At 48.0% G+C, this 14,184-nt stretch overlaps 1 protein-coding gene and 1 long non-coding RNA gene across 2 annotated transcripts in view; both read left to right on the top strand.

Moving 5' to 3' along the window:
- Positions 1–10,045, top strand: part of LOC138758608 (uncharacterized) — a 41,189-nt gene extending 31,144 nt beyond the window's left edge. Inside the window, exons 2-3 of the long non-coding RNA XR_011354357.1 lie at positions 3,566–3,685; positions 9,979–10,045. This is a non-coding gene — a long non-coding RNA (uncharacterized lncRNA). The remainder of the gene's footprint in view (positions 1–3,565; positions 3,686–9,978) is intronic.
- A 1,914-nt stretch (positions 10,046–11,959) lies between these two features.
- LOC138758607 (SHC-transforming protein 2-like) overlaps positions 11,960–14,184 on the top strand; it is a 33,197-nt gene continuing 30,972 nt past the window's right edge. The window contains 2 exon segments of the mRNA XM_069927813.1: positions 11,960–12,161; positions 12,163–12,480. Coding sequence (XP_069783914.1) covers positions 12,054–12,161; positions 12,163–12,480 — 426 coding nt within the window. The 5' untranslated portion in view covers positions 11,960–12,053.

Here is a 14,184-nt window from a genome sequence, read left to right as displayed (position 1 = left end):
CCGAGTTCGGGGCTTTGACTGACCTCAGGGAGCAGGCTTCTCTCTCCACGGCGGGCCTCCTCGTAGAGGTAAGGCCTTCACCTTCTTCTTCCGACGTCTTTCCTTCTTCTTTTCTTCCCGTTGTTTTCGGTTTTTCTTTCTTCGCTGCCATTTTCTCCACACTTTTACTTTCACTTTGTTTTGATTTTTATGTTTGTGCCTTTGTTTTTTCTCTATCTTTTTTTAACTTTTCTGGAGAGGGCTGGAGTTCCCCTACCGGCCACTACTCCATCACGTGACTCCTCTACCAAAATTATTATAGACGCAAAATCAACTAATCCCGTTCACAATAAATAACCTTTCCTTTAGAGAATGGGAGAGAAAAGGGATCAAAAGAATAGAAAATTGTTTTTTGGGAAATAAATTATTATCTTTTGAACAAATGAAGTACAAATATGCTGTAGCTCACGGTACAATGTTTGGATACCACCAACTGAAAACCTACTTGAAGGACAAATTGGGAAGCAGGCTGAGGTTACCAGAAGGAAACAATTTTGAATATGTGATACAGACCACAATGATAATTAAAAGATTTATAACAAACATGTACATCAAGCTGCAAGAGAAAGAGAACGAGGAAACAAGCTGTAAACCCAAACAAAAATGGGAACATGATCTAAACATAAAGGTTAAGAATTAAACATGGGAAAAGCTATGCTCCGGAACTATGAGAAATACAATAAACATGAGGTTACGCATGATACAATATAATTGGTTACACAGGCTATACACCACCCCCCAAAAGTTAAATAAATGGGACCCAACAGTATCAGACAGATGTTTTTGCTGTAAGAAGGAAATGGGAACAACAGTACATGCAATTTGGGCATATGAGAAAGTGGAAAAGTTTTGGGAAGATCTAAATCAGGTATTAAATAAAATCACAAAAAGCACATACCAAAAAATCCAGAGATATTTCTTCTAAGTAATATAAGAAGTAAAGAACTAGGCCTCAATTTGGATGAAGCACAAAAAAAATTTATTATGATAGCCTTAGCTGTAGCAAAAAAATGTATAATGCCAGCCTGGAAATCAGAAGAAAGCCTGAGAGTACAGCAATGGTACATAGAAATGTATAAATGTATTCCATTGGAAAAAATAACATAATTTAAAAAATAACATCACAGTATCCGAACAAATTTGGGAACCGTACATGGAACACAACAGAGAGGGCCTACCGTGGACCTCCACCATCTAAAATGACAGAATGAGAAGAAGACGAAATGAACTGACCCAATGTGTAAAAGTAGATAACACAATTTTCTTGTTTATTTTCATTGTGTAATGACATTGTTTAATGGATTTAATGTATTGTATATGTTGAACGTTTAGTGGGTAGGGATGGGGGGTGGGAAGGAGGGAGGAAAAAGGGGAGAAAAATGACACTGTGTATATTCAAGAGGGAATATGGTTTATAGTGTGAAAAAAAAAAAAAAAGTTCTGGTTCATGTCAAGTCCATTTTCATCGGATTGTACAAGTACAATCTGATGAAACTTGTTCTTCAGTCCTCAGTGCAAAACATGCAGACACACAACCAGACATACACACATAAAAGACTAACAATGTGGTCCATGTCCTGAAGAGATGTGCAATCAGCTGAGAAAAGATCCAGCTCCACCATAGAATTGTAGGATCAGGGAAAGTGGGTCCAGGAAAGTTCATTGAGAACCTGGAGGAATTCAGTGAGCCAGGCAGCGTTCATGGTGAGCGATGGACAGTGAACGTTTCAGGGAGGGGCCCTTTCTTGAGATTCTCCAGTAATATTCATTAGTGGCCTGGCTTGGGGAAGTGGGCATCACTTCAAAGCTTGTAGATTAACCCAAAATCAGAAAGAAACAAACGATGACAAGAAAAGGAACAGAATTCAGAGAAACATAAATAGCACGAGGAATGGAGAGCAAATGGAAGACTAAATTAGAAACATGAAGTGATTTATTTTAACAGGAAGAACAAGAGACAACATAAACTAAATATACAATTGTTTAATGGGTTTAATCTATCATATGTTGAACGTTGAGTGGGTGGGGAGGGGGTGAAGTGGGGGGAAAGGGGAGAAAATGACACTGTATATTCAAGAGGGAAATGTTTGTATGCATTTTGGTCAGTATGGTTCATAGTGTGAAAAATAAAAAAATGTTTAAAAAAAGGACACTGATTTGACCAGCTGATTTTCTCCATATTGTGTTTTTACTTCAACCACGGTGTCTGCAGACTTTTGTGTTTTACCTCAGTCTGATTGTACTTTCTGAACCTTACAGATGGCTCTTTTTTTCCTACTTGACTAAGTTCTCTTACCTTGCCACCTTTATCCTTTCTTCACATTGGAATGTGCTGGTCCTGGACTCTAAATTTGTTGGTCCTAAAACAACTTCCACATGTGAGTCGCATTAGGATAACAGTTGCCCCCAGTTTATGCCCCTTTACTCCTCTCCAATCATGTTATAATTTATCCACCCCCAAATTAGTACTTTTCAACAAGGCTGAAGCTTATCCTTGTCCATAATGATCTTGAAACTTAAGGAAGATTAATCACTATTCAAAAATGTTCCCCCACTGAAACTCTGATGACTTGGCTGGGGACATTTGCCAATGCAAGGTATCGTATGGCCCCTTTCCTTGTTGGGCTATATACATGGTGCTTCAAGAAATTCTCCTGGATGAATTTACAAATTCTGCCCTGTCTAGGTTGCTGTCACCAAGAATATACCAATTAATACTAGAGAAATTAAATTTAGACATACAGCACAATAACGGGCCCTTCCGGCTCATGGGCCTGTGCCGCCCAATTACACCCAATGAACCTATATCCCCCATATGTTTTGAAGGGTGGGAGAAAATTGGAACACCTGAAGGAAACCCACATAGACAGGGGAAAACATACAAACTCCTTAAAGACCGTTTCCTGTACATTTTGTGAAGGAAGTTTGGTAATGATTGTGATGGGGAAAGGTTGTGTGCAGTGGCATAACATAATACTCTTCCCCCCATAGGACCCAAATGCAGGTTGAATCTCAGTTTGATGTGTCCTGCACCATGAATTCTGGAATCCTGGACTGTGCTTGTCAGCATCATTCAGTCACAAACAGTTCCTTTTGCTGGATTTGGGTGGACCACAGTGCTTCTTTCATTGAGTTAATGCTTTTCCAGCAGCAACTGTCTATTGAAAGAGCTTGCACAGCTCAATGTGATCAAACTGATGGGGATGAACTGTGACAGGCACCAGTAAATCTCTACATCTCCCATGTAAAGAGGCACTAGTAGAATCTCAAGACAAGCTCACAGAAAGATGTCTTGAGTATGTTTGATTCTACAGAGAGTACCTTCATCACATCCATCCATGGTGCTTCCTGGTTCCTCTTCAAGAACTTGTGTACCTGGGAGAGGTGAGGTCTAGGGATGCAGTTCAACTTGCTATTGTCTTTATGGATTCCTTATGTCAAATATGTGAGAAGTTGTATCAGACAAAAATGTAAGCCAGTTCAAAGGCAAGGATGTAACATTGAAATCCTGTGTTTGTCAAAAAAGATGGATTTTCGTGGAAAGTTTTAAAGGAGAGAACATTAGAAGCAGGTGAAGGGAATTCCAGAGTTGAAGACCTCGCCAGCTGAAGACACGGTGGCAGTGATTAAACTCGAAATCATCAAGGTAAATTATTAAAAGCTGAAAACTGGGCCCTGTAGAATGTTGTTGGCAATTGGTTTCCACAGATAAAATTACCCTCAACCATTATCTTCTGCCTCCTTTTATTAAACCAATTTTGGACACCATGGGCTTTTAGTTTTATAACCATCCTGCCTGATAGAACCTCATTAAAAGCCTTGGCAGAATCCATATTGACCATGTCAAGCAGTAACCTTATTTGTTACCTCCTCAAGAAAATTTAACTTACTGTTAGATCTTTCATCAAATTACACTGGACAACAATTTGTTTTCAGAAGTTTTGCTTCCTGAACAAAAATTGGGGGATTATGATAGACAACTCCAAGCTGATTTGCTGTATCGCGTAGGAAGTTGGAGAACTATTAAATAAAATTTTACTGAATTTCACATGTTTAATCGCATAATGACGCTGACACATTGCGTTAGTTCAACCGACCTAAAAATGTTTGGCTGCTGGTTTTCGTTGCACTCAGCATCTGATGCCTCTCATGTCAGTGTCCAACAATAGTCATCCAGCATTGATGGATTCCAGTTCCCTTGCTACCACTTTTCCATGGTCGCAATGCCCTGGTGAAACCTTTCATCGTGTTTGTCACTGACGGCACCAAGATCATCAGGGAAGACGTCCAAGTGCAAATGCAGAAAAGGTATTTTCATGACATGTTGCATTTCATGGTTTTGTATGGTTGAAGTCGACTTAAATGTGACAGGATTTTATCTAAAAAATAGTATGCGATAGGAAAGTTTTAAGATGATTTTCATGATCAGCAGCCCATAATCCAAAAAATACATCCAGAAGTGTTCAGGAAGCAAAAAATATTATCCATTTTGACTCTCCTTAATTATCCTGTTCCTTTCGAAATGAAGTCTGAATATCATAAATCCAAAATTGATTTCAATAACTTCCCAACTAGTGAAATTAAACTATTTGTAATTTTTAACATCTGCACCACCTCTGTGGCCCCTTCAGCCACCGAAAGGACAATGTCAAGGTTCTGATCATAAAGGACTTTGAGGCAGAGCCTGCAACTGCTTTTGGTTCAGAATTCCCAGGCTGTGAGGTGTTGCCAGACAGATATTTCTTTGTGGAGTCTTTCAGTACTTTGCATTGATTTTCCTGCATCAGTGTTTCTCTTGTTATTGTTGTTTAGGGACCATGAAGATGGAGGTGACAGATTGAATTAGATATCGATTAGCCTGTCTGTTGTTGGTACCAGTTATATCACGTGTGGTAGCTTATCCTTACAGTCCTTCATGATCCTGCTATGAGATCTTGGGTTTTGATCCAATAAGCCAAAGTACTGGTTGTGATAAAATCACATTACAGGTATTTTGTCAGGAGGATGCAGTTGAGAGTTAAACTTTACTCTCTCTCTTTTCTTTTAAATTTTTTATTTTTCATACTATAAACCACATTGATCAAGATACATACATTTTCCTTTTCAAATAAACTTTATTCTCTCCTGGCCAATCACAACACTTCCTGCTTCCTTTGTTCCCTTCTCCATCCACTAATCTTCCCTCTATCCTCTCCCCTTCACATGCATTGCTCTTGTTACTGTCTCTTCCACTCATTTGCCATGCAGCTACCCTCTCCCCTGATTCTCCCTATACTTTACTTTTCCTCTTCCCACATCATCATCTTGCTCTTCTCCCATCCTACTCTCACTCTCCTTACTCTCCATAAACTTGCCTCTTATTCTCATCATCCCATTGGCCACTTTTCCCCTCACTTTTCTTCTCTCTCTGCTTCTCAAGCTCTTTCACCCCTCTGCTCTCTCTCTCCACTCACTGTCCTCTCTCTCTCTCACTTCAGACTACTTACTATTTCTTATTTTACCCTTTCTCTGCTCTCTATCCCTCTCCCTATCTCTCCATCTTCCCTCGAATTCCTCTTCTCAATCTCCCCCCAGTTTTCCTTACCTTCCCATACTCCCTCTTATCTGTTCTGCTTCACTTCACCCCAATATCCTTCTTTTTCTCATCCCACTCTCCGCATCTAATTTTGTTCTTTCCCTCCTCCCATTCAACCCTCTCCCTTTCTCAATTCCCCTCTCCCTCCTTCTGCCACTCCCAGACCTTAATTTTCTATTCTGGTCACCTCCTCCCACTTTACCTCTCCCCTCCAACCTCTCCCTTCTCTCTCACCTATTTTCATCCTCTCTCCCCACTCCCACCTTCTCTCTTATCTCACCTTCTCTCTAACCCACCCTTTCCTCTTTCTGCAACTTTTTTTCTCTTCCCCTCTCCTCCAAATCTCCACATCCTTCCCTACTTATTACCTCTCCCATCTCCCTCCACTCCTTTGTCTGGCATCTCCCACTCTTCACTCTCCACTCCTCCCCTCTGGCCTATTCCCTCTCCTTTCTATATAGTCCCCTCCAGTTTCACCACCTTGGGCCATTCACCTCCCTATACTCACTCTATCCTTTGCCTTGATTCGCCACTCTCTCCTATTTCACCCTATTCTTCCTCTCCCACCTCTTCCCTCCTCATCCCATTCCCCTCCCTTATCACCATGCTCCCTCCAAATTCCTCATCCATTTCCTCTTTTCCCTCTTCCACCTGTTGCATCCCTTCCCTTTCTTTTCTCTCCCCTCTGTCCAACTCCCTCTCCTCCCATCTTTTTTTTGTTGTAATTCTTTATTTATCGCACTATATCAACCAATATATTTACAGATGTATCTCTTTAAATATTCACAGTGACATTTTCTCTTTTTTCCCCCCATCCCTCCCTTCCCCCCTTCCCACCCCCTCCAAAAACAGTAGCTATTGAACATATAAAATACAATAAAACAATATCTTTATACAAAAGGAATACAAACAAAAAAGACGTATCATCTACTTATTCACATTAAATCTGTTCATGTTTATCTTCTTATCATTTTAGGTGATGGTGGTCCTAGGCCTGCTCTTTCTGTTATGTTCCATATATGGTTCCCAGGTTTTTTCAAACATTGTAACTTTGTCTTTTAAATTATATGTGATTTTTTTTTCCAATGGGATACACTTAAACTTGGTTATATATTCCATTAATGTTTATAGTCATATGGTCCATCGTAGCCATCTTGTATCTTTAATTTCACTTTTCTGCCTCTTCACCACCTCCATCCCTTTTTGTTCCATTACTATTTTATAAGTTTTCCTTTTTAATCTCAATATATGACAAAGCATTTAAGACATGAAATACCCCAACAATCCCCATAAGCAATAACCCTTTAACCCCAAATGAACCTCCCCTCCTTGGATTGCCTCCTGTCCCTTGATGGCAACCACACCTCCATTCGGTTTGCGAACTTACTCGCAAGCGTCAACCGATTTCACAGTGACCATTATTCTCCTACCCCAGCCCCCCCAGAGAACACTATTTTCCTATACCTATAACAAAGCTCTCTCTCTTTTTTCCCTTCTTCCCCTTCTCTTATCTATCTTTAAATCTTTATATATACATTATCTTTACTTTATATTTTTACATATTTTTGTATATTTTCTTGCCGGTCATCCTTCTTGTCACTCCTCCTCCTCTCTTCTTCTGTCCTGCAAATGTTCAGAAAATTCTTGGGCTTTCTTTGGGTCCGAGAACAGTCTATTCTATTCCCCAGGAATAAATACTTTGAGTACTGCTGGATGTCTTAATATAAAGTTATACCCTTTCTTCTATAAGATTGTTTTCGCCTTGTTGAATTCCTTCCTCTTCTTTAAAAGTTCGAAGCTTATGTCCGGGTAAAAAAATATTTTTTGTCCCTTATATTCCAAAGGCATATTGTCTTCTCTAACCTTCTTTCTTGCCTGCTCCAGTATGCTTTCTCTTGTCATATGTCTTAGAAATTTTACCAACATAGATCTCAGTTTTTGATGTGGTGACGGCTTCGGTACTAGCGCTCTATGTGCCCTTTCAATTTCTATTTCTTCATGTGACTCTGTCGTTCCCAGCACCTATGGAATCTATCCTTTTATAAATTCCTTCATATCTGACCCTACTTTACCTTCTTTCAGGTCCACTATTTTTATGTTGTTTCGCCTACTGTAGTTTTTCAATACGTCAATTTTTTGTGACAATAAATCTTGTGTCTCTTTTTTTTTGCTCTCTTCCAACTTCCCTCTTAAATCATTTATCTCCATTTCTACAGCAGCTTCTCGTTCCTCCACATTTTCTATTCTTTTCCCTATTTCAGTCATGACCAACTCTAAGCTTTCCATTCTGTCTTCAGCTCTTTTCATTTTTCTTTTGATTGAACTAAATTCTAATGATAGCCATTTTTTTAATGACCTCATTTGTTTTTCGAAAAAGACTTTATCTAAATTTTGTCCTTCTATTTTACCTTTTCTTTCCTTTGAAATTCTTGGTCTTCTTCTGTGACTGTATTTATGTCTGTGTCATCTTCTTCTCTTCTCTGTATCTTTGTATCTTCATCCTTCTCTAGTGAACTGCTTCTGTATCCTTGCTGGGCCTCCAGCTGCTGTGTCTCCTGTTGTTGGGCCTCCCGCTGCAGGTTGACCCACTGCTGGGTCTCCTGCCGCAGGTCATCCCCCTGTTGGTCGACCCGTTGCCACTTACCCTCTTCCAGCCCTTCATTCTCTTTCTCACCACTCTTCTTTTCTTCTTTCTTGTTTACTTCCCCCAGCCTAACGCCCTGATCCTGGGCATCTCTCAGTGGCCGCTCTGCAGCTGTCCACTCCTCAGCTGGGTCCCCCTCCCGTCGGCGTTAACCTTTTATTTTACTCGCGCACTGCAGTTGCGCACCTTTTCTTGGCTCTGAGAGCCATTTTTGGAGTCCGCCGGTCGGGAGGACACCGCTCCTCTGGGGACTCACCAACACCGGAGATCAGTCGCTCCTCTCCACGGTGGCTCTCTGCTTCGATGTGCAAGTAAGGCCTTCTTCTTTCTTCTCCAGTGATTTTCCTTCTTCCATTTTCTCTGTTATTATTACTTTTTCTCTTTTGGGTGCCATCTTCTGACTCTTCCCTGCAACGTTATCTTTCTCTTCCTGTATTTTATGTTTCTTGAGCTCTGCTTTTTCACACTTTTTTTCCTTTTCTCTGGAGAGGGCTGTTTCCATCCAACCAGCCACTACTCCATCACATGACTCCCCTGTCCCTCTCCTCCTATCTTCTGCCCTTTTCCTCTCCTGCTCTTCAGCCCTTCGTCCCTCATCCTCTGACTTTCCTCCCTCTCCTTCCCCCCTATACATTAATTATTTCCCTCTTTTATCACTCTCCCACTTTATTCCCCTCTTCTAACCTCTCTTCCCTGGCTCTGAAGACCCATTTTCCCTCCCCTCCCCTCCCCTCCCCTCCCTTTCATTCCCTTTCTTCTTCCACACCCCTACTTCTCATCCTACCCAACCCCCCTCCCACTCCCTCACCCCCCCCCCCACTCAGCTGGCTCATACTGTACCCAATTACATATCCCTACCCTTCCTCTTTTCTGTCCTCACTCCCCTTCATTTCCATTTCTCCCTTTCCCCTCCTCTCCCTCTCTCACCTCCTCTTACACTTCCTCTACATTCTCCTTTCCTTATCATTTCTTTCCTTCTCTCCCTCGACTACTCTCACTTTTTTCTCCAATCCCTCCATATCCCCTCTTTCATCTTTTTATCTCCTTCCCCTTTCCTCTCCACCACACACACTCATCAGATGATTTACATCTCAATTTTCCCTCTGTGGACCTTTCTATCTATTCTCCTTCTATCCTTTCACTCACTCCAAACAATCTCATCTCTTTTCTTCATTTCCCTTTCAAGCTTGTGTATGTAATATAAGGTTGTGGAATCTATAGAAATGGGTGCAGAGGAAGTGGCCTGGATTAGGGAGCAAGCCTTATGAAAACAGGTTGAGTGAATTCAGTCATTTATCATTGGATCAATGAGGATGAGGGGTGACCTGATAGAGGTGTATAAAGTGATGAGAGGCATTAATCGTTTGGACAGTCAGAGGCTTTTCCCCAGGGCTGAAATGGTTGCCACAGGAGGTCACAGGTTTAAGGGGCTGGGGAATAGGTACAGAGGAAATGTCATGGTAAGCTTTTTTACGCAGAGAGTGGTGGGCGTATGGAATAGGTTGCTGGCAACAGTAATGGAGGTAGATAAGATAGGGTCTGTTAAGAGACTTTGGGATAGGTACATGGAGCATAAAAATAGAGTTATGGGTAAGTCTAGGCATTTCTAAGGTGTGCCAAAGGGCCTGTATTGTGCTGTAGGGTTTTCTATGTTTCTATATAGCTATCTCAAACCTTCCTTTCACTCTCCCTCTTTCCCCCTCTCCCCTTCCCTCTTCAGGCTCCATCTTTCCCTAACTCTCCATCCCTTTCTGTCTCCACTCCTCCCTACCCCTCCTCATTCTCACCCCTTTCACTCCCCCTTACCGATGCACCAACTCCCTCTGCCCCTACTCTTCCCCCCTCCCACCTACCTTATCCCCACCTTCTCTCTCTTCACCCGCCCAAACCCCCTCCTCCTTCTCCCCCTCCCACCTCGCCCTACCCCCACCCTCAACCCCCCTCCCTCCCACCCTCACCCCCCTCCCTCCCACCCTCACCCCCCTCCCTCCCACCCTCACCCCCCTCCTCCCACCCTCACCCCCCTCCCTCCCCCCCTCACCCCCCTCCCTCCCCCCCACAACCCCCTCCCTCCCCCCCCTCCCTCACCCCCCTCCCTCCCCCCCCTCCCTCACCCCCCTCCCTCCCACCCTCACCCCCCCTCCCTCCCACCCTCACCCCCCCTCCCTCCCACCCTCACCTCCCACTCTCACCCCCCTCTCCCTCCCACCCTCCCTCCCACCCTCACCCCCCTCCCTCCCTCCCACCCTCCCACCCCCCCACCCCCACCCTCCCACCCTCACCCCCCCCACCCTCCCACCCTCACCCCCCCACCCTCACCCCCCCTCCCTCCCACCCTCACCCTCAGCCCTCCCACCCTCACCCCGCCCCTCCCTCCCCCCCTGCCTCCCTCCCTCCCCCCTCCCTCCCTCCCTCCCCCCTCCTCACCCCCCCCTCCCTCCTTAACCCACCCTTCCTCACCCCTCCCTCACCCCCCCTCCCTCCTTCACCCACCCTTCCTCACCCCCCTCCCTCCCTCCCACCCTCACCCCCCTCCCTCCCTCCCACCCTCACCCCCCCACCCTCACCCCCCTCCCTCCCTCCCACCCTCACCCCCCCACCCTCACCCCCCCCTCCCTCCCCCCTCCCTCACCCCCCCTCCCTCCTTAACCCACCCTTCCTCACCCCTCCCTCACCCCCCTTCCCTCCTTCACCCACCCTTCCCTCACCCCCCTCCCTCCCTCCCTCCCACCCTCACCCCCCTCCCTCCCTCCCACCCTCACCCCCCACCCTCACCCCCCACCCTCACCCCCCCCTCCCTCCTTCACCCACCCTTCCTCACCCCCCTCCCTCCCTCCCTCCCACCCTCACCCCCCTTCCTCCCTCCCACCCTCACCCCCCACCCTCACCCCCCACCCTCACCCCCCTCCCTCCCTCCCACCCTCACCCCCCCACCCTCACCCCCCCCACCCTCCCACCCTCACCCCCCCCACCCTCCCACCCTCACCCTCAGCCCTCCCACCCTCACCCGCCCCTCCCTCCCTCCCCCTGCCTCCCTCCCTCCCCCTGCCTCCCTCCCTCCCCCCTCCCTCACCCCCCTCCCTCCTTAACCCACCCCTTCCTCACCCCTCCCTCACCCCCCTCCCTCCTTCACCCACCCTTCCTCACCCCCCTCCTCACCCCCTCCCACTCTCAACCCCCCTCCCACTCTCACCCCCCTCCCTCCCTCACCCCCCTCCCTCCCTCCCCCACCCCCCTCCCTCCCTCCCTCACCCCCTCCCTCCCTCCCTCACCCCCTCCCTCCCTCCCCCACCCCCTCCCTCCCTCCCCCGCCTCCCTCCCTCCCACCCTCACCCCCTCTCCCTCCCATTCTCACCCCACTCCCTCCCTCCCCCCCTCCCTCCCTCACCCACCTCCCTCCCTCCCTCCCTCCCTCACCCTCCCTCCCTCACTCACCCCCCCTCCCTCCCTCACCCTCCCTCCCTCACCCCCCCCTCCCTCCCTTACCCTCCCTCCCTCACCCCCCCCTCCCTCACCCCCCCCTCCCTCCCTCCCTCCCCCCCCCTCCCTCCCTCCCCCCCCTCCCTCCCTCCCCTCCCTCCCTCCCCTCCCTCCCTCACCCCCCCCCCCCTCCCTCCCTCCCTCCCTCCCTCACCCCCCCACCCTCAGCCGGCCGGCAGTTAGCCATCCTCCCAGTTGATGCCAATTCCCCAAATGACATCAGCGGCAGTGGGAGCGCTGAGCCGCGTCAGGTCAGTGGGAGCCGTCGGACCGAAAGGAGAGTAATCGGGAGCTCTCTATCTGGGGTCAGTGCTGATGAAGCCTCGGTATGACCGCTTCGAGTGTGGTTCGCTGACCATGAACGGCAGTGGAGTTCCCGTGGCCGAAGAGCCGGACGATGCGACCACCTTTTGCGCGTTGCTGCCCCAAGCTTCCGCCCTGGAAATTCTCGGCGTCCTCCCCGGGCTTCCTGGGCAGCCGGAGTCCGGCTCAGAGCTCCGTCCAGACGCCCCCCGGGTTGGCCACTGCCCTAGGATCCTGCGAGTCGTTATGCCCCGCTCCCTGTTCCCTGCAGCCGCCGACAAGGAGCCGCATAGCCGGGGACAGCAGCGTGCGGCTGCAAGGGGTCAGCCTGGCCGGAGAGCAGAGCAACCGCAGGGGAGGCTTCATCAACAAACCCCCGCAAGGTTGGCTGCACCCAGAGACTCAGATCCTGCAATCTGGAGTGTTGTACCTGGTCAGAGTGAGTACAAGTCCATAGGTCTGGGAGTGACCCACAGCGTCAGGGAGTGGCAGTGAGTTTAACCACCAAAATAAGTGAGAACAGTGAGTGTGGGATCTGGGGAATGGTGCGGAGGTCGGAGGAGTAGCAGCAGCAGGTGTGGGCACCAGAAAGGAAGAGTCAGCCTAGCTCCGCAGTTTTCCCTCTGAAAAGTGTGGATTGGCAGTTTTAGTTAACTCTGAGCTTACAGGCTGTACACTGGCAAGTGTGACGACCAAATAAAACTCTGCACTCAGGTATGGGTGTGAAAGGTGCAGTGTGGTGTGAGCGGTGGGGTGTGGCTTGAGTGGTAGGGTGTGAGCAGTGGGTGTGAATGGTGGGGTGTGGCAATATGGGTGTGGCAGTGGGCATGAGTGCCGCGGTGGAGCATGGACGTGAGGGAAGTGGTGTGGCAGTGTTTGAGAGTAGTGGGTGTGAATGGTGCAGTGTGTTACTGGATGTGAGCAATGTGTGGTGGTGGGTATGAACAGTGGCCTTGAGTGCTGCAATGTGGCATGGGTGTGAAAGGTGTGATGTAGTGGGTGTGAGCGGTGGGTGTGAGCAGCAAGGTGCGGCAGTGTTTAATCGATAGGTGTGAGCGGTGTGGCGTGGGTGTGAGCAGTGGGGTGCAATCAGAGGGTGGGAGTGGTGGGTGTGAGAGATAGGTGTAAGAGGTGGCATGTGGCAATGGTTATGAATGATGGTTATGAGCGGTGGAGGCATGCAGTGAGTGTGCCAGATAGGTGTGAGTGGTGTCTGTACATGGTGGAGTGTGGCAATGGGTGTGTACCATACGAGGTAGCAGTGGGGTGTGAGCCTGAGGAAGCAGTACCAGGAAGTTAGAGTGCAAAGATGAACACTATGGGAGAAGCATCAGGTGAGAGTAGCCGAGGCAAAGACCAATGGGAGCATCCAGGTTAGGCAGTGAGTGAACTCCAAAGTACCAGGGAAAGGAGCCACATTTAATTGTAAGGAAGTGGCTGTGATGGTGACCTTGGGAGAGCAACAGTGAGCGTGTAATCTCTAGGGATGGACAGCATGTGTGATTATCAAGCAGTGGTGGTATGCACCTGCTTTAAATACTAGTGTGCATTGGATGTGATGCTGAGTGTGAGTGGAGGTGGCAGAGAAAGGAGCACCAGGGAGTGACAGTCAAAGTAAGAATGAGTGCTAGTGACAGACGGAGAGTACAAATATGAGAGACTGATGGTGTGAAGATTGGATGATTGGATATAGGGGAGCAATAGCAGTGGAATGAGAGCGCAACATATGGTAGTGGGAACTGAGTGTGAGCAACAGTCAGTATATATGGGGACAAGAGCACAGCAAGAAGTAAGAGCACATGAAGAGCACGGGTGAGAGACAGCAGCAAAATAGTACTGAGAAGAAACGGCGAGTGTGAACATCAGGGAGAGGTGTCAGGAGAGGCGGCTCGAGTGTGAGCGTGGGGGAGAGGCGGCTCGAGTGTGAGCGTGGGGGAGAGGCGGCTCGAGTGTGAGCGTGGGGGAGAGGCGGCTCGAGTGTGAGCGTGGGGGAGAGGCGGCTCGAGTGTGAGCGTGGGGGAGAGGCGGCTCGAGTGTGAGCGTGGGGGAGAGGCGGCTCGAGTGTGAGCGTGGGGGAGAGGCGGCTCGAGTGTGAGCGTGGGGGAGAGGCGGCTCGAGTGTGAGCGTGGGGAGAGGCGGCTCA

Source organism: Narcine bancroftii, chromosome 3 (assembly GCF_036971445.1).
Source record: "Narcine bancroftii isolate sNarBan1 chromosome 3, sNarBan1.hap1, whole genome shotgun sequence".
Lineage (NCBI taxonomy): Eukaryota > Metazoa > Chordata > Chondrichthyes > Torpediniformes > Narcinidae > Narcine > Narcine bancroftii.
This window is presented reverse-complemented; position numbering and strand designations above follow the sequence as displayed.